At 40.0% G+C, this 22,773-nt stretch overlaps 1 protein-coding gene across 1 annotated transcript in view; it reads left to right on the forward strand.

Annotated features, from left to right (window-relative positions):
* Positions 1 to 18,683, forward strand: part of LOC134792797 (intraflagellar transport protein 81 homolog) — a 30,066-nt gene extending 11,383 nt beyond the window's left edge. Inside the window, exons 6-11 of the mRNA XM_063764147.1 lie at positions 727 to 858; positions 1,199 to 1,399; positions 16,376 to 16,495; positions 16,875 to 17,045; positions 17,489 to 17,875; positions 18,234 to 18,683. Coding sequence (XP_063620217.1) covers positions 727 to 858; positions 1,199 to 1,399; positions 16,376 to 16,495; positions 16,875 to 17,045; positions 17,489 to 17,875; positions 18,234 to 18,401 — 1,179 coding nt within the window. The 3' untranslated portion in view covers positions 18,402 to 18,683. The remainder of the gene's footprint in view (positions 1 to 726; positions 859 to 1,198; positions 1,400 to 16,375; positions 16,496 to 16,874; positions 17,046 to 17,488; positions 17,876 to 18,233) is intronic.
* Positions 18,684 to 22,773: the final 4,090 nt, after the last annotated feature.

The raw sequence follows: 22,773 nt of genomic DNA on the forward strand, positions 1-22,773 counted from the left end.
TATATTATTATTGAACTAATTAGTGAACACATTCACTGCTAGCGCGAGCAACGCGCTACGAGTGTAGCCGACTCCACGCTTGTTCCACTACGCGTGTAGCGAAAAGCGGCTACAAACAGGGGATATTTTCTTCTCTGGATATTCATGGAAAGGTGATTTCGCGCGAACCAACCACACATGTTGCAAAACTTGCAAATATAACTAATGATCAATTACTCTGGGACATTATAGGAAGCGGCTACTCACAATAACACATTGTATAATTATACAAACATCAAATCTCCACATAAGAATTCTAAGTTTAATTAGAAAATTTCATTTGTATAATTTTTGTACATCGTTTGTTCGTTCGCTTAGTTTCAATTAAAATACCTATATCTACTGAGCGGTGATAACTAGAGCCGCTTAGTACTTACACATGCTGCACGGGGGAATTTGATTTTAATTTTTGACCAAGAATGAAAAGTGTTTAAAAAATCCTCTCTGATTACACAGTTAAATGTTCACTAAAATGTTGTACTAATTTGTATAATGAAACTGCGGCGTACTTTAAAAAAATCAGCGTAATCGTTTCCGATTCTCTTTTAATTAATATTTCCGAACTCATTGATTCCAATAGGTGGTCTGAAATTTCATTTATATAACCCAGTTTCACGGAAATCCTTTTTGCTTTCATTTTATGAGATGCGCGTACTAATTGAATTGAATTTATGAATATTTTCATAGCTGAACAGCTACCTTGTAAAGGAGAAACTGCCGCAAGAGGCTGCGCACCTGCAGAAAGAGCTGAATATTATGCAAACTATTGCCACGGAGCAACATCCCACTAGGTCGGATTTAATGGCTGCGCAAGACAAGGTAAAATTATTAGTTATTTCCTCGTTTTGCATAATTGGGGTTTTATTAAAGTATGAAACGTTTGAGTTTGTGTACAGAAAGTAAAGGTAGTGTATAATTATTTTTCATCGTATTTGGGAGTTTCTTTCTTTGATATGAAGACAGTTAGTGCATAATAGGCATAGCTGATATTTATTTCTGAGACATCTGAGTCTTTCAAACATAGGATATCAAATCATCTGATTTCTCAATTTGACAATTTTTCAATTATAACTGATAGAACAAGGCATGCCAGAATTATACTCGCAGAGCCAATCAACTTATGAATACTTTTATTTTTAATAAATTATTTGTTTATTAGATAGCAGTGGTCAACAGCGAAATCGAACAGCTCGTGCAGCGTCGCTTGGCATCCTCGACGCCGCAGGAGGACAAGCTGGCGCCGTTCCGGCAGCAGGCGGCTGTCATCCGGCGCAATAAGGACGCCAGTGCCGCGCGCGCCGATGAGCTGGCAGCGTCCCTGCGCGAGCATGAGGCCACTCTGGCGGACTTGCAGTCTCAGGTATGCCACGTTATTGATGCGTGAGGACAAGCTAGAGCCGTTTGCCAGCAGGCGGCTGTCATCCGGCGCAATAAGGACGCCCAGTGTCGCGCGCGTCGAGAAGCTGTTCATGTCGTCCTTGCGCGAGCACGAGGCCACTCTGGCGGACTTACAGTCTCAGGTTTGCCACGTCATCGATGCGCCAGGACAAGCTAGAGCTGTTCGACAGCAGGCGGCTGTCATCCGGCGCAATAAGGACGCCAGTGCCGAGCGCGCTGATGAGCTGGCAGCGTCCCTGCGCGAGCGTGGCCTCATCACTCTGGCGGCCTCAGGTATGTCAAGTGGCGTCCTGGATGCCCAAGGACAAGCTAGAGCCGTTCCGACTGCAGCCGGCGCAATAAGGACGCTAGAGCCGCGCACGCCGACGAGCTAGCAGCTTTCCGTATCAGTGTCAGGTAATGCGCCTCGCTTGACATCCTCGAAGCTGTATGCAGTGTACGGCGTCAATTAATAACCAAAGTCTGAGACAGTGAGTTGTCTTCAAAGGTTAGTTTTACACAATAGTACCTACCTACCAGTGGCGGCGCGTGGAATTTTTCGCTAGACAACTCGGAGCAAAAAAAAAACACCTACATGAAACACCTACATTATGTACTTATTTTTTCATGATAAGCGAAGGTAAAGTAAAGCGCTAGGTGTGTCCTTGAGTTCGTTCTTTTGCAGTTAGTGTATAACCACCTTTGCCATACTTGTCATCACTGACGTCACATAAACAGTGTATGTCATGTATGACAAAAGCGAATTCCTACTCCTAAATTCCTAACAATCCTAACTAATAAGTTTTTTGCAAAAATTTCATTTTTGGTACAAGCTTTTATCGCTGACTATACTTTTCTTACGACAGACAACTAATACTCATCGAGACAATTCTAAAAACGCCTAACACAATTAGGTTGCGTTGTTTCATCACAGAGTTCTTATGGCGACCTCCTGTCTCCATCATCAGATCAGTTCGACAGTATGATATTATTGTATTGTCAGCAGAACTACATACAGCTGCCAATTTTCATGACGCTACGATCCTTGGAAGATGTTTAAATTAGTTACCTTAGATTCCATTACATTAGTTACATACAGATCGACCTAATAAAAGCTTGTTAAACAAGGACTGACCTTGAAACACCTGCACGAACAATACGCAACACTAATAACACTCAAAAATTCACTGCTTTAGTCTTTATACATATATAAATATATGCACACAACTAAGTAAAATCTCATTAAAACCTATAAAACTGTAATAAAAACAACAATAACAACAAATCTTGGCAATAACCGGAACGGAAGTGTTGTCATAATATTATTCCATTTTCACCCACGACCTACGGACTTCCAAAACCTATTACTACAAATTTATAAACAGTACTTTCTTTGAAGAAACCCTCGTTATCAAATTACCTTAACTAAACTTGCGACTCCATAATATTCTTAGATTTTGTAATAAAATTTCTTTTTTTAAAGGTTTTTTGAAAATTTGGTATTAATGATAGCAAAATACAAAAAAATTACCCATTAATTCAATTCAATGTTTTGGTACGGCAACATTAACCACACGAGCGGCAAACGCGACTCGATTCAAAATTGTGAAACATTAGACTCCAATATAAATCTTACCTTTTTGTATTTAAGGTTTAAATTCAAATGAAGCAGCAAGTGAATACACTTGTGGTGTACAGCACTTACGCCACTCGCGGACTTTGACTGTGTGCGTGCATTTTTCCAATATAAACCTTATCATGTTACGTTTAAGGTTTTTATTTAAATGAATAACTCGATACAAAACCGTGTTATTTTGATGCGTAAATACGCGGACTTTCTTTAGCGAACTTTATGAGCGTGTGCGTGAGTTTTCGTATGTGTGTGGTGGCTCATGAATGAATACTCAAGCTTAAACTTAGTCGCCCGCGCGCCCGCTATGATTAGTTGAAATTTAATCAATAGTGAAGCTTTAGTAAATCGTGTTATCGATTACAAGGTAATACGTAGTGTTTTCGTTATGGATATATATGTAGCAATAAATTTTAGGCAAGCCGGTGGGAATCGGGTGGTATGAAGCCGCCGCTACTGCTACCTACATACTGTTATGCCTATAGCTACACTATACATTTATTACACGTTAATTTTATACCAGTAAAAATAGGTACTGGAATCTAGACTTTTTCTGGCAAACCTGTCTGTAAATTGACTGTTTTTTAAAGAAAAAAATGCCTTTTAATAAATCCAGCTGTACCCGCTTACGCAGCTTAGGCTACAACAGTGTAAAGTTGATTGTGATTTATTCTTGAAAACCTCGTTTGGCTTAAGAATGTTGTACTTAGTTTATATAGTGAAAATATTGATAGTTAGAAATAAAATAGGTACACTTAGTTTCATTTATTTATTTAAATTATTTAGAAATTTAAATCAGGCAACAAGGCCCATATTACAAATACATTACAGACTAACATACATATGTATTTTATAAACTTAAAACTAAACACTATTTAGCTGACAAAACGTTTTGTATGTATGTGCAAAGTTTTATTTGATGTCATTATTGTACACATGCACATTACCTAATTGTATGTACTTAGCATATTTTTATTTTCAATTTGTGACTCAATATAAAACAAATCCGACAGACGAACGTTATCAACTTATCAATTTAAAAACACAGCAAATTGAATCTGGATGAATGACGAAAAATTTAAAAAGATTTGAATATTTTTTTACTTTTCGAAAATGTAATTAAACTTTTGAATTCATTGTGCGCAGGCAATTAATAGCGTTTTCATCTGAAATGACATACTTATGCTAAGTTAAACAATGTATAATGTTATCACTAATGTTTCGAACTAGGTAATTGCAGTGCAAAGTACTAGATTAAAATGAAATAAACTTCTTTATATTTTGATTGAAGCTGTAGAATGGAGAGACTTTAAGATAAAGATACCTAGTTTATCTTTCAAGCAGGCCTTTTCCAATGCGCCTATGCACGTCAAATAAAAGCACCAGTAACTTACATTTTCTTAGCTAAACAGACCATATTTCTCCGAATCACTCACGGGATATGACAACCTAGCTGTAATGTGAAGAAATTCTAAGAACCGTATAACTCACAGCAGGTGTGTGTACATTAGCAAGGTGCGGTACCATTATGTGAATACCAAGGTAATAATAACCCCATTGCATACAATGACAAGTCACACCAGACACTCTTCTGTCTGACTGATGTTTACATTATCTAGACACGCGGCAGCGTGTCAAGCCAAGTTCAAGCAAAGGAACTGGCTAGCCAGCGCCGAGTGTAATATTATTATAAAAAAAATGGGAGATCTTAAAGTAGGTTAGATTTAACTTGGCCAGTTTTTATCAGAATTAAAATATATATATTGAATATATATGTTGAATAACTTTATAAAATGACTGATGTAATGAAAACTGGCCAAGTCAAATCTAACCTACTTTAAGATCTGACATTTTTTTTAATAACAGCAATTGTTATAGGTATCCAATAAAGCAATGAAATAGAGTTTAATACTTGTTCATACTGTTATTTTGTTCCTATAAATACATATTTGGATTTTGCATAGAACTTGGCACTCATTTAGATCTCCATTTCTTTTTGCGGCGAAGCCCACAGCTAAGCATATTTTTTGTATTGAACTTGGCTCTCCTTTTTTACATTTATGTTTTTGGTGTGATATTAGATTACATGAATACATTCTGGGGGTTTACATATTACAGGAGCTTTCAGACTTTGGAAAAATAATTTCATTTTTCTCTCGTTTTCTTCAAGGGAAAAATATTACTTTCACTTATAATCAGGTGTGACGCAGACGCGTTTCTATGTAATCATAGGTAGGTAGGGATGTTATATGCGAACTTTATCAATTTATTACATAAGGAAATTGGTAGATAATATAAAATATGCAATAGGATTAAATATTTTAGGAAAGAGTAATTCTAAATCTGAAAGGGAATTTAATTATTAGATTTTTCTCTCGCCTTTGAAAATCTGCATAAAGACATTAAGTACTCAGTCCCTACTCCATACATTATTCATTAAAACGAAAGCACTATTTTTATTCTAACCGAAAGCGAAATACATTTATTTGCGAATGAAATGTACCTAAGTAATAAATAATTACTGTTGTTTATTGAAGGCGAGCGGGAGCGATCCTCCCGGTGCGGCATTCAAACTTTTAAAACTTGCTATTGATCTTGTTATTGAAGCAGCATCTCTGGCTCGCACCGATATCACTGGGCGGACACGCCATAGTACGGAAATCGTTTTTGTGTTTATGTGCGCTCGACATGTCATGCGCACATAACACACAAATGAAAAAGTGCTGGTGGCCTAGCGGTAACAGCGTGCGACATTCAATCCGGAGGCCGCGGGTTCAAACCCCGGCTCGTACCAATGAGTTTTTCGGAACTTATGTACGAAATATCAGTCGCTTTTCGGTGAAGGAAAACATCGTGACGAAACCGGACTAATCCCAGTAAGGTATATAGTTTCCCCTCTGGGTTGGAAGGTCAGATGGCAGTCGCTTTCGTAAACTAGTGCTTACGTCAAATCATGGGGTTAGTTGACAAGCGGACCCCAGGATCCCAGGTAAAAAATATCAGTAATTTAATCTCGCTATGTATATAATAATGTAAGCTTGACCAGTAAAACAACGATTTTACCAATCATAAATCAATCAATCAATCAATCAACTTAATCTGCGGGGATAATAAGGACGAGGGAGAAGCACGAGTGAATAATGTATAAATGAGATGAAATAGGCAACAATTAGTCAGTTCGAATGGGCTTTTTGCTTTGTGCGATCCACTGACTGATTGAGCATGTCTACGAACGGAATTGAAAACATCACACAAGCCTTTGTTTTATGAATTAAGATTTATGAGAGAATGCTGAAGAATTACCCCCTTATTCATAAAACTTTACGGGCTAATTTAGTTAAATGATGTTTTATCCCTTTCTTACAAATACATAAGTCAATATGACAGATAAGTACGGCTACCACCAGTTTTGACATTGACAGATACGCTCGCGTCTACGTAAATTACTTTCTATACATCTCGCTTGCACTAATATGCTAGTACGAGCGAGATGCATAGAAAGTAAGTTACTTAGACGCGAGCGTATCTGTCAATGTCAAAACTGGTGGTAGTGGTTAAGGACTAACGATTATTAGCTAATTGAGGCTTGTAGCGCGTTTATATATAAGGGGGTTAGGGTCGAAATTATTTTAGTTGTTCTGTTTTCGGCCCCCCGGCCCCAATTAACTATATTGTAATTAATACAAACCTATTTACTATGTGAAAAGTTAAAACCACTACTTCATCACATTCATACTAAAATCCCCAACCCTTCATCACTCTGTCACATTTTGGAGGACAGAAAACAAGACAAAGAAACGATTTATCTTCTTTAACCCTTATCAAGGCATAGCAGAGGCGATTTAGCGACTACATACGGCATTTCAGAACGTGTTTGCCTTTCAACGAGCAAGACTGATATTCAACTGTCATTATTGTAATGTATGAACGTTATTTAGCCAGTTGGCTTTTGACCGCGAGTTTCTCAGCGTGGAATGAAGAACTGTTAATTTTCACAGTGACAAATCGGTATCGTATCGCTGTGACATTTTATAAGCATTGTCAGTACCGTCTTTACCAGTGGTGGGCAACGTACGGCCCGCGGGCCATCTGCGGCCCGCGAATGGATTTTATCCGGCCCGCCGCCGGTCCTATGAAATAATTAGTATATGGCATTGGCCCACGATTATCAATTTATTACAAATCTAAATAAATTTTCGCTACAATTCTGGCCCTCCACTTAAATTTTCTAAACTTATTGGCTCCCCATGAAGAAACTTTGCCCACCACTGGTCTTTACCATAAGGACACACGGGGCCCGTGCCCAGGACCCCAAACCGCAGGGGGCCCCGAAGGACAGACAGTAACAGTATATTTGATTACTCATAATAAATAGAAGATCATAGTAGAAAAAATTTAGTTTAATTTGATTTCTTTACTTTCCAAAAGGGCCCCAAATTTTTATGTGCTCAAGGGCCCCAGCATAGTTTAAGACGGCCCTGAGCATTGTTCCAATTGGACCGCAAAGTAGCAGGAGATCTAAGGTCCACCACCTTGCATTTTGGAGACAAAACTTGGAACCGCTTGGAACAGGTGTTCCTGGGGGTGATCTGAGCTGATTAAGCCCGGTTGCCAAGAGGTTCCCCCCAGCAGGTGGGCAGGGGAGGGGGGGAAAAGTGCCTCCGGCGCGCCTCACTCTAAGCTTTATATCTGCATACATCTCGCCATTATATCAAGTTTGGTGTCTTTTTCGTATAATTCGAGGATGAAGAATTCATTTCTGTGACTAAATTTTCACTCACCCATACAAAAAAATCGAGAAATTCAAAATTCATAAAAAACCTTTTAATTTTTTTTTCGTAAATCCTCTAAAAAATTTAAACTATGAGGATTTGCTCTAGAAAAAAAATACCTGTGAATAACCCAGTTATCCTACTATACAGAATAGTAAACTTGTCCAACTATTTTTTTCATAACTCTGTTAAAAAAAATGTTTTGTGTCGCGCGGCGTACCTGCATTGTAAGAGCGGTATGCAGCGTTTAGGATTTTTAAGTATGTTTAGATGATTTCTGATACGTTGTTATTCTTCTGGTTGTAGATTACATTAATAAATTACTTCTGGACGTTTGATTGATTTGATTTTGATTTTGATTTGGGAGACGTACGTGGGGCCGAAGCCAACAGCGCAGAGGCCCTTTAAGGCACTTTAATCTAAAAGCAAGGGATACATGTGGTGGATACTATCCCCGAACGCACAATGTGATACATCCGAAGATGGTCCCCGCCAGGTGCAAAGACTATTGCAGTGCAGCACTTTTGTGCTGCGATGGGAACTAAGGTCATGGGCTATAGATTTGAAAGTTGGATGGACTGGATAATGGGCTATGGGAGAGACTAGCGGACACCTGCCGTGACAATCAGTCTCAAAATTGTAAATGACAGGTGGTGACTCGCCAACTCATTGAGTGGGCCCCGCAATGGCCGCACGCACAGTGCGACAACAGGGCAACACTTTGGAGTGGCTGTGAGGTTGTCGAGAGGTGAGTCTGCGGTAGCCAGATCCCGGTAATCCGTTCAGCAGTCCGCCGGCGTTATGACATTTTACACTTCCAACCTGGAGCATAGGTCCCGCTCTTGCGACTCCATTCTGGCCGGCCAATCAAGGCAAGCACAGAGGCTAGGGCCAGATGACAGGGCCCTCTGGAATAGGGGTCCGCGGTGTCGCCACTCACCGTCAGCTCGCCACAAGCTGCCCCCGCGGGACATTATTATTATTATTGTGGTGTTGTGGGCCTTTGAGTGTCGCATTGATCAGCATTGATCTATTGTGACGGCCCTTTAAGTTCATTACTAATGCCCGGTGCATCCAGAAAGTTCCAGATTCTTTGGGTCGTAATGTTTTGTACCTCATAGGGTTGCACTACGTGTCGCCCTAGGTAGGTACTTCTTTTTGACATTAGTGGTCCACAAGAACAGAGAATGTGCATTGCAGTCTCCTCTGACTCCTGACAGAACCTGCATGTCGCATCTTGTTTCTTGCCAATTTGAAACATATGTTTGTTCAACTTGCAGTGTCCAGTCAGTATTCTGGTCACCACGCAGGTTTTGTGCCTTTTGAGTCCTAAAAGCTCCTTAGCAGTTTTGCTCTTGAACCCTTTGATCAGAGCTTTCAAGTGTTCTTGTCTTTTAACGAACTTGCACCAATCGATTGCTCTCGTTTCTTCTAAGTTGCTGAGCAGAGAATATGCATCTCGTTTTGTGCTTCCACAGAACGGTTCTGGGCTGACCAGGGGTGTGTCTGCGCCCTTTCTAGCAAGTTCGTCCGCTTCTTCGTTTCCGTTAATGTCGGAGTGCCCTGGTACCCATCTAAGTGTAACTTTGTTGGAGTAAGACAGTGCATTTAGGTTTGTTTTACAGTTCTGGACTAGTTTTGAGTTTGACTCAAGGGATTCTAGTGCTAGCGGAGCAGCCTGGCTGTCTGAGTTGATGTAGATATGCTGGTGTCTTAGGTTTCTATCCAGGTTGATCTCCGCACATTTGTTGATGGCGAAGACTTCTGCCTGGAAGATTGAGGCCAGTGTGCCCATGCTGACGCTAGCTCTGAGCTTAGATCTCTCACCATAGATCCCACATCCTACATCATTGCCTTTCTTGGAACCATCTGTATACCAGATGTGGCTTCCCTCTTCGACGTATATTTGGTTGTTGATCCATTTGTCTCTAGGAGGTATTTCTACTGTGAACAGTTTGGTGAGATGACATTCGGTGTGCGTGTCATCAGTGGGCATGCTAAGGGTTCTATTCGCAAAAACCCAGGCCTTTAGATTGGTTAATGCATGAGAGCGCCATTTTGGCCTGTTTAGAGTGCATATTCTGTAGACGCACTCCTTGGCCTCCTTTTGCACCTGCAAGTGGAGTGGTATGATGTCCAGCAGTGCATCTAGGGCCGCTCCCGGTGTCGAGGAGTAGGCGCCTGTTACTGTTAAACAAGCCGTGCGTTGCAGGCTGTTTAGAGTGTCTATTGATGTCTTTTGGCTGGTTTTGTTACACCAGACTGCGGAGGCGTAGGTGAGAATTGGCCTCACTACCGCTGTGTATAACCACATATCAATTTAGGTCTTAAGCCTCATTTTGCTCCTGCCATTCGACAGCATGACCACATGGCCATTTTCCCTTTTTGTATGTTTCTCAGGTGAGGGTTCCAAGTTAACTTTTGGTCGAAGGTGTATACTTGACCTCTGCCGAGAACGGTTATTTTGTCCATTAAGTGTTGGTTTTGTGAGTTTATCGAGCTTCCGTTTCCTTGTGAATGGTTAAATGGCTATTACAGTCTTGCTCGGATTAATGGACAAGTCATTTTCTCTACACCATTTGAATATTGTGTTTAGAGCTCCTTGCATTAGGTTGGATATTGTGTTGAGGCAAGGGCCTCTGACGATGACTACAAGGTCGTCGGCATATCCTTGTGTATCAAAGTCTTGGCCTGACATGATTGCAAGAAGTTGGTCCACTGCTAGGGTCCATAATAGAGGGAATAAAACGCCTCCTTGTAGGCACCCTTTAGTGGTATAAAATTCATGCTCTATGTATTGATGGTCAGAGTGGCTACTCTGTTCGAGAGCATGCTATGTATCCATCTGGTGGTTTCGTCTACTCCCTTTGATTTCATACCATTGAGTATGGTCTCTGTGGGCGTATTGTAGAAAGCACCTTCAACATCAAGGAACGCACATAGAGCGGTTTGCTTTTCCTCTAAGGTTATTTCGGCAACACGGCGGTTTTCAGTTGTGTCGCATGTTCCGGTGTAGGATTTGGTCTATGTTTGGGGACAGATTATAGACCCTCAGCAACAGCCTCAGCCACCATGCCCTGCTGACTGGGGCTGGTCCAAACAACATGGTTATTGGGAGCCCATATGGACAAGCCTACCTGCGGCGGCTGCTGCTTGTTTACAGCTTATTCGTTGCCGCTGCAAAACAAAATGCACAGGGAGGTGCAAATGCGTTAAAAAAAAACCTAAAATGCACAGTCCCATGGGCATGTAATGGCAATTACGAACAATAGATATCTTATTTTAACCCGAATTTTTTGTCAAACATCTCCTATGTTAATTTTATCACATTTATAATACTTAACTCTATTAGCGAAAGTTTTCCCAACATCTTTATTTATATACTTAATTTATATTTGTATATATGTCGCAGTCGGATCGTATAATCCGCCGTATTACATTACGGCTAGCCGTTTTCAAAAACAGGGGCGTTTTGAAATGCGGCGGTTTAACGATTAGCCGGATTGAATGCGGCTGAATGAGAATCCGCCGGAATGTATTCGGCGCCATACGTTCTTCAACACGGCTAGCCGTAATGTAATACAGCGAGTCATTAGCCGCCGCTTTGACAGTTTTTAGTTCCCATTTTTAACACCCGTGGCGCTGCCTGACAAACGCTGGGGTGTCCATCAAATCTGGAGTTCGTCGGACTGTTTCTTTTCAAAAAACATTTCTTTCGCAACTTAACTAGACGGAGCCCCGCTTCGCGGGGCTCCTATTTCTGAGCGGTTTGCCCTTCGGGCATCTGAAGCTACCTAACGAACCTAACCTACCTACCTATTGATTTAGTGAGACGTCCGTGAAAACATTACACTTTGGGGAAAAAAGCGTAGGTAGGTAAGTAGGTTAGGTTCGTTAGGTAGCTTCAGATGCCCGAAGGGCAAACCGCCCAGAAATAGGAGCCCCGCTTGCGGGGCTCCGTCTATTTAAGTTGCGAAGGAAATGTTTTGGAAAATAAACACATGTAGTGCGGTGGGACCATGGTAAAAATAAATTAAATTGCAAACATTGTCAAACTCCGGTTACGTAGGCGACCGAAAGAACTGGTCACTCTACAATCTAAAATAGTAGTACGATGCGGCTAAACGTTGGCCGCCTTATTGAAGAACATATCGCAATGACAATCCGGCTAATCGTCGAACCGCCGCATTTCAAAACGCCCCTGTTTTTGATAACGGCTAGCCGTAATGTAATACGGCGGATTATACGATCTGACTACGACATATATATCACGTCCAGAAGTAATTTATTAATGTAATCTACCACCAGAAGAATAACAACTTATCAGAAATCATCTAAACATACTTAAAAATCCTAAACGTTGCATACCGCTCTTACAATGCAGGTACGCCGCGCGACACAAAACATTTTTTTTAACAGAGTTATGAAAAAAAATGTTGGACAAGTTTACTATTCTGTATAGTAGGATAACTGGGTTATTCACAGGTATTTTTTTTCTAGAGCAAATCCTCATAGTATAAATTTTGTACAGGATTTTCGAAAAAAAAAATTAAAATATTTTTTTTGAATTTTAATTTTTCGAATTTTTTGTATGGGTGATTTAGTCACAACAATGAATTCTTCATCCTCGAATTATACGAAAATGACACCAAACTTGATATAGTTGCGAGATGTATGCAGATATAAAGCTTAGAGTGAGGCGCGCCGGAGGCACTTTTGCCCCCCCTCCCTTGCCCACCTGCTGGGGGGAACCTCTTGGCAACCGGGCTTTATCAGCTCAGGTCACCCCCAGGAACACCTGTTCCAAGCGGTTTGCTTTGTCTCCAAAATGCAAGGTCCCCTTAGAAAACGGGACCTTAGATCTCCTGCTAAAGCGTGACGAAAGTTCTATGGATCCGCTTGCTTACTTAACGCGAAAGTTGCTACGAGTGCTACGCCGTAGCGAGTAGACGTTATTTCTCGCTTTTAAGGTCGCTGGTCGTCGATTTCGAGATAATCACAAGATCTTGAGACCATTTAGAGATCAACTAGATCTACATTAGATATCGACTAGATGTGACTTGGATATCTAAGTCATAACTTGTCGAAATCGTTCAAGAGGACCTCCAGAATCGCGGAAACGTCAAATTTGACATATCTATCTTACAAATATCTTTAAATTATCCGTATCGTGACTTGTTGAAGTCTAGTAGAAATCTAATTCATTTTCCGAATCGAGCCGTGATTCTTTGTGAAAGGTTTAAGTGTTTAACCCTTTACCTACGGGCTATTAAATCGCTCCGTCACCGCCCAATACGGGCATGTTTTGGCGAGAGTCAGCGGTTAGGCATAATTTCACTTACTTGTAACTTTTGAAGTATTACAGCTACACACTTGAAACTTCACACACACAATAAGTATAATGTGTTTAATCAATAAATAATCACTTGGAGTAATAATATTCACTTGTTTTTCTGCTATCAAGCAATATACCAGTCACTAAGAAATTGAAGATTTTTAAGTTACTACTCGCGGATTTCACAAGTTTACGTTTAAGAACATTAGTTTATAATATACTTAACACAAATAAACACTTAAATAACGATAATTATGAAAATAATGCATAAATATCAATCACAAAAAACGTTGCACTAAAACAATTTGCCACTTATGGAAAATAGTGATGTGCGTCTATCGACGCATTTGTCGATATATCGATAACCTAGTAAATGTAAAACTGAAATTTAACAAGTTATGATTGTGGTGAAATTATTATTAGGTGCAATAGTACCTAATAATGATTTTATAACATGTTAAATTCCAATATTTTAACCAAAAACGGTAAAAAAACACTAAAAATAACACTCCAAACACTCCCCCGCCATACTCTCATATCGACAACAAGTCGATGAAATTTGAAAACAACACTATTGTCCGCCATATTGAATTCAATTATTAGCACCTCTGCAGTACGGGTGTCAACTCCAGTTGCCAGCAAAAAAGCGGTAATTTTAAAATTATGTTAATGTCAGAGCCATCTACCGAAATATTATGATATTTTTTTCTTTGTATCTATACTAATCACAGTGCATAATGTGACCGCTATTACCAAGCCACAAGGTCTCGTTTTGTTTTAAAAAAATTTTGAACACGTCCATTACTTCGATCAACTATAGTTGACACCCGTACTGCAGCGGTGTTGCCTTACTGGCAACTCTGGTTGACACCCGTAGGTAAAGGGTTTGCTAAGGTTTTGTGAAACCCGTGCGAAGCCGCCGGGTCGCTAGTCATTTATACAGTATTTTGATGTTAGTCAGACGGTCGAATTAGCATGTAAATCTGTTTATTCCAAAGAAACTACTTAATTCTGTTTGCATTGAGGTGCAAAATCTCAACTGTATTATCCCGATAGATTTTAATTAAAACCAAAATATTACTTTGCTAATCCGCGAAAAGCAAAGCAAATCGCGGATTAGCAAAGTAATATTTTGGTTTTAATTAGTATGGATTTCCGCAAAGTAACGCCTGATTCTATTCACTATCCGATAGATTTTTAATTTCGATTGGCGATTGTCGATAAACGATTATCCCCTTGGCTAGGCCCTGAACATAAGGGCTGATTTAGACGGCGCGCGAACTCGCATGCGATTTTAAGGGGCCCACTGATTAACAGTCCGTCGGACGGTATCTGGAATATAGGTATAAGTAACATAATCTATTATTGTAGTAGGTACATATAAGGAGAGGCATGTAATATGACTCTCCTCCATATTAGGTTAGGAATGTAGTTCATATACGGAGAGTCATGTAAGATGACTCTCTATATAAGGAATGGTATTTAGGTCAAGCTACTGGACACCTTCCACGTGTAAGCCTCCCCACCTAAATTCCCAAGTTTATATATACTAGGTTTTAATGAATAAATTACAGTATTTACTCGGTACTCCTGTGTTTTACTACTGTCCTGGGTCCCATCATTCATTACATATTCTCCTGTCAGTTAGAACAAAATTTTGACAGTTCCGAACAACTGACAGGCCGATAGCGTCCGGCGGACTGTTAATCAGTGGGCTCCTTTAGTTACATTGCGGACTGTTGGTTACGTCCAATTCAACCGACGGACCAAAACCCGCATTGTAATGTAATGAAACTCGCATGCGAGTTCTCGTATCGTCTAAATGAGCCCTAAGTTTTATATTACTTGCCATTCACTTTAAACATTAACTTGGGTATATTAACTTTATCGCGAATAGTGAATATGATATTGAACGGGTCTTTGTACGTGGCTTGAATGAAGAGATTGATCAAATAACATATATTCCATTATAATGCTTTGTTCAATTCTATTTTATGAGCGCAATTTTTCTTTTCGTTTTAAATTACTCTGGCTACACTAATAAATAAATTTCATTATTTAAATGACATTAGGTATTATTGTTCGGCCTTTAAAATAATCCTACACTGTTTTGTAATATAAATGGTAAAAAACTGGACAAGTGCGACTCGGATTCGCCCACCAAGAGTTCCGTACAAATTTAACTTGCTATTTATTTTATATACCTATCTTATTTTTTACCAATTCAGATTTTCCCTGTTCCTGTAGTGTAAGACGATTACTTGTCAAATTTCATAGTTCTAGGTCAACGGGAAGTACCCGATCAATTTTGATTCTCTTGAGAGTGTTGAAATATCAACAAAGTGATCCTATAAGGGTTCCGTTTTTTCCTTTTGAGGTACGGAACCGTACAAACGGTAACGATCGATCAACTCGAGGAAACTTGGATATTTATAGACAAACATTCAAGGGCCCAATTTGACTCGTGAACGTAATAAAACTAATAAAGATCTTACCACATCCAATAGATGACAGTTCACACACAATACTGCATAAAGCTACAGTTCTGTCGTAACATTGTTATCACAAAAGCAGCCACACTATGGCCACAGGTATTTTAGTCACGTCACATTATCGAATTAAATTGGATCTCAGACCAATAATTGAAACGTACATTTAGGTATACTATTAGGTATTAAATTGTCCTCAAAGATCAGATAAGGGGATAAGTATCGGGAGATCAAAGACGGAAGATTTGCAATTTTCTATAATCGGTCATTAAAATGTCGATGATCCGAAAGATTCCGAGGGCATTTGCGTGACTTGCCTCCAAAAGCGACCTCTTTTTTATCAAATCAATATCTCGTTTGAGTTTGGCTTTTTATCTGTCGTAATACGTGAGTGACGTTTTTTTATTATGAAATTTGAAGAGTTTTTCTTATCTCTCTGTTAAGTCATCTAATGAGATATCTTAGTTATAGTACTTATAGTATATACCTAGTTATACCTAGTAATTATCTCTTAATGTTAATAGCCTACCTACACTATCGCATTGGGAAACTGTTAAGATAGCTGTAAGATTTATTAAATAAATAAATAATATTATGAACCGTACCAGTTGGTACTATAATGATCAGTAATTTGACTAATTTGTATTTTTGTATAAGTATTCATATGTTACATGAAATTCGATTAAAAAACCTTTACGTTGAAATAATATTTGATAATTAAATTTTGGCTCAGGTACGCCACCTTCTCGGAGACACAATCCTCAGAGGAGAGGAGTTAAAGAAATACGTCAACACGCTACGCACTAAGAGCACAATTTACAAAAGACAGAGGGCCAACTTATCCACGTTTAAGGTAAGTACCTACCTACTAGAATAAAAATGAAAACTCGATCCCTTCTACAGTCAGCAGCTGAAGTTGCTAAGCGGGCGAGGTGTTCATTATTACCTTGACACGCTCTTTTTCTCTTAACCAATAAGTCGCGTTATTAATTTAGTGTAGTATTTGTATTGTAGTACCTGTGTATATTTAATTTTGTAAAAAAATGATTTTTTTACCATTGCACATAATTTAAAATCTATTGATAGTGATGATCCTATTCAGTTTTTATTTGTTAATTTGATTCCACCTAAATTTTTGGTACTTGTCCCCAAAATGTTTCCTAAATACAATCGAAAATTAACTTCAGAATAAATACGGTTGGTATGAAATATATGGCATGTTTGTGATAAAGGTGGAGGCGGGAATTTTAACGCGGACGCTACATCTCCTGAGCGCCGCTGATCCTACCGTGGAATTGGCTCTAGTGAATCACAAGAAAACGAAGATTGAAGACGATGACGCCGCCGAAAAAGACTTTAAGCCGGCGGATTTAGAGAAAAAATCTTTGCATGACTTATCACAGGTAAAATATGCCAGTATCATATATTTTAATTTACAACTGAATTCAGTAATCCAACGTACCTAACAATTTATCGCTAACTAATTAAGACGAATGAGGGCAACCGCCTCGAAACCGCCTTTCCATAGGTATGGAAACAAAACAAAATTCGTCGTCGTAGAGAGGAAAATGAGGACTACCTACGTTTTTATGGAGAAGGGGACGTCCATCATACTTGTGTTAAAAAAATATAAAAAGCTTATTTATGTATTAACGTCAAAAATTGAGCTCGCAATTTCTTACTCCGTCATAATTTCCGAATGTGTCACCTTGTTACTTGCCTCATATACCGACGGCGGTTTTAAGGTCAAATTGACTTAATTTGAGTTAATAGTGTGTCAGGTGTATTTTTTTGTTTACGGGCGTTGTTTTACTATAAAATCTATTATCTTGATTGAAAATTTCAGTTAGTGGCTCAAACAGCACAGAAACTGTCTCAAGTGCGCCAAGAAATACAACCGCTCGCGGACAAAATAAAACCGATAAAAGAGCAATTTCAATCAGTACAGCAGCAATACGACCAGAAGAAGCGCGTTTACGAAGCTACATCCATCAACATTACTTCGCAAATGGAACCATTCAAGAATCAAGTGACAGAGTTGACTGACCAACTGAATAGTAAGGAGGAGGAATGGAAAAACTTGCGGCAAAAGATAACAAAAGCGGAAAGTTTACAAGAGGCTGTGATGTTTGAGATGAAGAACTCAATGCAGTCCCCGCGGAGACCCTCCAAAACCGAAACTTTGATGAAAAAGGTTGCTGATATGGAGCAGATTGTAAAGAACTTGGAGGAGGTAAGTTACCTAAAGTGATTGTAAATATATCTACCTACAAGTATACGTAACGAGTACGTACGTAAAATATTTGAGGCTGGACCTACTTAAGGCGGTACTAAGTCTGTCAAGCCATTTACAAGTCTTTCAAGTCGTATTTATTCAAGTCTGCCAAGCAAAATAAAAAAAATGTAGGCGTGAAGGGAAATCGTCCCGTAGAAAAAGTGAATTTCGCGCTTTTTCGACTGACAAAGTTGTATGACCGGTTATAACTAATTGTTTATGTGTATAATTTTTTAATATTGATTCTGTGTGTTGGGTGTTGAATGACTACGATTTAAAAAGTAAGCCGTCAAAAAAAATATTGTAATTATTTCAGGAACAGAAGGTGATCAGTTCCCGTCAAGGCGTAGTGGAAGAGCAGACGCGACTGTGGGAGAACACGCTGGAGCTGTTGCGCTGCAAGCTACGTGCGCGGACGCAGCCTTCTGCGCGCCAGGGCCGCATGCACATCACGCAGCACTCGCAGATGCTTACCCTGACATAATAACATTAGAGGGATTTCCTTTCAACGAAAGAGTTCTTTAGAAGACATGTAAAGTAAGAAAAAACGTGATCTCGTGCGTGTCCTGGCGCCTTATACTTTGTGGTTAGGTAACTAACTTGTCAAACGGAATTTTTGATGTATGCGGCCGTACAACGACGTCTACATTCCATAGCTCACATCAGCTGTCAAATTCAATGCCCTAATCTTTCTTAGACTTTATACTTCATATTAATATCTCTTTGGTTTATACAAACATTTGCGCCTTCAGAATAAAGCTCCGAGTGTATTCGCTTCACGCCGACGCTGGTGCCTGGTGGCGCTGACCGGCATCTATAGGTATATGCAGAACAGACGCAGCACGCTGATAGCGTCTGTACCAAGCAAATTCGCTTGACGGTTTATCGTGGCCGGTGCAAATTCTTCTTTCCTGTTCGCGAAAGATTAAATCGAAAGATTAGATTAATCTCTTTGAAAATAGCCATTAATAACAAATATAAAATAAAATGAAAATGCTACATTCAGAACTTATTTTATTTATATCTTGAAAGACTTAAGTATTAAAATAACCGGTCTTAGGTGCCCACGCTTTTGATACAGTACAGGCTTATACTGCGTAGGTTATTGTTTAATGCCAATATTGCCGATATCCATCACAAATTAAAAAGAAGCTCCTCTTGTTTAAGAGCGCTATTACATTTCGGCGTTGAGCGAGTTTAGGTATTTTACGCGCTGCGGCAGGCCGTGCGAGCTCAGTATGCCGATCCCTTCTACCACACTCGCACTACAATGATGGATTAAACATTCTTGATCCTTCGCGAAGCATATTGAAATCAACCATAACAACACTAACTATACTTAACTTTTAAAGTTCTAAAACTGTTATTTGGTAAGTACGAAAAAACAAAATGCAGTGCAAATGTACATAGGGGCTGTTCATAAATTACGTCATCTATTTTTGACGATTTTTGACCCTCCCCCACCCCTCAAATCATCCAAAAATCAAGCTTCGGATGAATCTGTTTCCTCCTACATCATGTTACCATCATCCGATGTCCAGACCCCCCCCCCCCCCCACTCCTCCCATTTGAAACGACGTAATTTATGAATAGCCCCATACTCGTACTTATGAAGGTAATCGCCATCGAGTAATATTCGAAAGAAATTATAGGTACCTACTCGCTTATTTACATGTTTCGTCATTGCATTTGGTACCTATAGGTTGTAAAGTTTGTATCAACGAGGGTTTAAAAACGAACTGGTACTGAGGATCTGATGATGATTAAGGTGGTCACGGATACCAATCAACCATGTAGTAACATGATTAGGCTCGTTTGATTCGTCTCAACAAGATCTTTGACACTGAAGATACACAGGGTCTGATGATGGAGCTGGAAGGTGGCCACGGGTACCAGTCTATCATGTAACTAAACAACTTCGTGTTTGGGCTCGTTTGATTCGTCTCAACAAGATCTTTGACACAAGACAGTACTCAGGGTCTGATAATGGAGCTGGAAGGTACCATTACCAATCAACCATGCAACTAAACCACATCGTGTTTAGGATCGTTTGATTCGTCTCAACAAGATCTTTGACACTAGGTGATACTCAGAGTCTGATGATGGAGCTGGAAGGTGGTCACCGGTACCAATCAACCATGCAACTAAACCACTTCGTGTTTAGGCTCGTTTTATTCGTTTCAACAAGATCTTTGACACAAGATAGTACTCAGGGTCTGATTTTGGAGCCGGAAGGTGGTCACCGGTACCAATCAACCATTCAACTAAACCACTTCGTGTTTAGGCACGTTTTATTCATCTCAACAAGATCTTTGACACAAGGTAGTACTCAGGGTCTGACGATGGAGCGCGAAGGTGGCGACGGGTACCTGTCTATCATCATCAGCTCCATCATCAGACCCTGAGTAGTATCTTATGTCAAACATCTTATTGCGACGAATCAAACGAGCCCAAACACGAAGTGGTTCAGTTACATGGTAGACTGGTACCCGTGGCCACAGTCCAGCTCCATCATCAGACCCTGAGTACTAACTTGTGTCAAAGATCTTGTTGCGACGAATCGAACGAAGCCAAACACGAAGTGGTTTAGTTGCATGGTTGATTGGTACCGGTGACCACCTTCCGGCTCCAAAATCAGACCCTGAGTACTATCTTGTGTCAAAGATCTTGTTGAAACGAATAAAACGAGCCTAAACACGAAGTGGTTTAGTTGCATGGTTGATTGGTACCGGTGACCACCTTCCAGCTCCATCATCAGACTCTGAGTATCACCTAGTGTCAAAGATCTTGTTGCGACAAATCAAACGAGCCCAAACACGAAGTGGTTCAGTTACATGGTAGACTGGTACCCGTGGCCACAGTCCAGCTCCATCATCAGACCCTGAGTACTAACTTGTGTCAAAGATCTTGTTGCGACAAATCGAACGAAGCCAAACACGAAGTGGTTTAGTTGCATGGTTGATTGGTACCGGTCACCACCTTCCGGATCCATCATCAGACCCTCAGTACTACCTTGGGTCAAAGATCTTGTTGCGACAAATCAAACGAGCCCAAACACGAAGTGGTTCAGTTACATGGTAGACTGGTACCCGTGGCCACCTTCCAGCTCCATCATCAGATCCTGAGTACTATCTTGTGTCCGAGGTCTTGTTGAGACGAATCAAACGAGCCTAAACACGAAGTGGTTTAGTTGCATGGTTGATTGGTACCGGTGACCACCTTCCGGCTCCAACATCAGACCCTGAGTACTATCTTGTGTCAAAGATCTTATAGAAACGAATAACACGAGCCTAAACACGAAGTGGTTTAGTGGCATGGTTGATTGGTACCGGTGACCACCTGCCGGCTCCATCATCAGACCCTGAGTACTATCTTGTGTCAAAGATCTTGTTGAGACGAATCAAACGAGCCTAAACACGAAGTGGTTTAGTTGCATGGTTGATTGGTACCGGTGACCACCTTCCGGCTCCATCATCAGACCCTGAGTATTATCTTGTGCCAAAGATCTTGTTGCGACGAATCAAACGAGCCCAAACACGAAGTGGTTTAGTTGCATGGTTGATTGGTACCGGTGACCACCTTCCGGCTCCATCATCAGACCCTGAGTAGTATCTTAAGTCAAAGATCTTGTTGAGACGAATAAAACGAGCCTAAACACGAAGTGGTTTAGTTGCATTGTTGATTGGTACTGGTGACCACCTTCCGGCTCCATCATCAGACCCTGAGTACTATCTTAAGTCAAAGATCTTGTTGAGCCGAATCAAACGAGCCCAAACACGAAGTGGTTTAGTTGCATGGTTGATTGGTACCGGTGACCACCTTCCGGCTCCATCATCAGACCCTGAGTACTATCTTGTGTCAAAGATCTTGTTGAGATGAATAAAACGAGCCTAAACACGAAGTGGTTTAGTTGCATGGTTGATTGGTACCGGTGACCACCTTCCGGCTCCATCATCAGACCCTGAGTACTATCTTGAGTCAAATAAATACATATAGAATGTCAGGTCGTTTCAAATATTTTTAATCCTGTCCGGTAGTTTATTAAACTGTACCATTATAAATTATAATACTATAAAAACAGTGCTAGGATCAAAGTCTCTCGTTGCGGTTTACACGCACACAGTATAGCGTTTTACACGGCGCCCGCCGCACACAATGATAAAAAACCTCGTCGTCGCCGTTGAAAATGTGCGGAGCCGACCGACACACGTCCTGCCTCTACAAGCTCTGCCGCGGCACTGAGCTGGCGCAGCGCGCGTCATCGGTAATATAGAGTAGTTTTCAAAAAATTGCCAAAAAATTATAGTAGAATTTCATAAACACTAATGTATACCAACAGTATAAGCAAACGTTGCAGATTGCTTGAGTATGAAAATGACTTCGATATTAAGTAGATTTTCGTAGGAATTGACACTTGTTTCGGAGAGAAAATCGAGTTCGTTTTACTTTGATTTTCTCTTTCTCAAAGGTATGTAGGAAAAATATAGTTTGATATGCCTAAAGTACAGGGTATTAGTAATACAAAATAGCCAGGTTTAGCAGAGTAAAATTCTCAACATTTCCAAATAAGAGCTCGCCATTCAGTGCTTCACGGGGTTTTTCGGAAACGACCATCAGAAAAAAAATCATTACTAATTTAATAAGTCCTTTTTCTAATATTTACAACGATATTTATAAAGATAAGAAGACGCTTTTACTGGAACAAGCACTCATTGTTTCTAATAATGAGCGCAAAGTCCTGAATTTCGTCGACTAGTATCATCAATTTTGCATTATTTCGACTTTTCTTGTAAGAGCGCTCTTAAGAATAGCTCAGGTTTTTTTTCTTGATTACGAGTATATGTATTTTAACTTAC

The sequence above is a fragment of the Cydia splendana genome, chromosome 8 (assembly GCF_910591565.1).
Source record: "Cydia splendana chromosome 8, ilCydSple1.2, whole genome shotgun sequence".
NCBI classification, from domain to species: Eukaryota; Metazoa; Arthropoda; class Insecta; order Lepidoptera; family Tortricidae; genus Cydia; species Cydia splendana.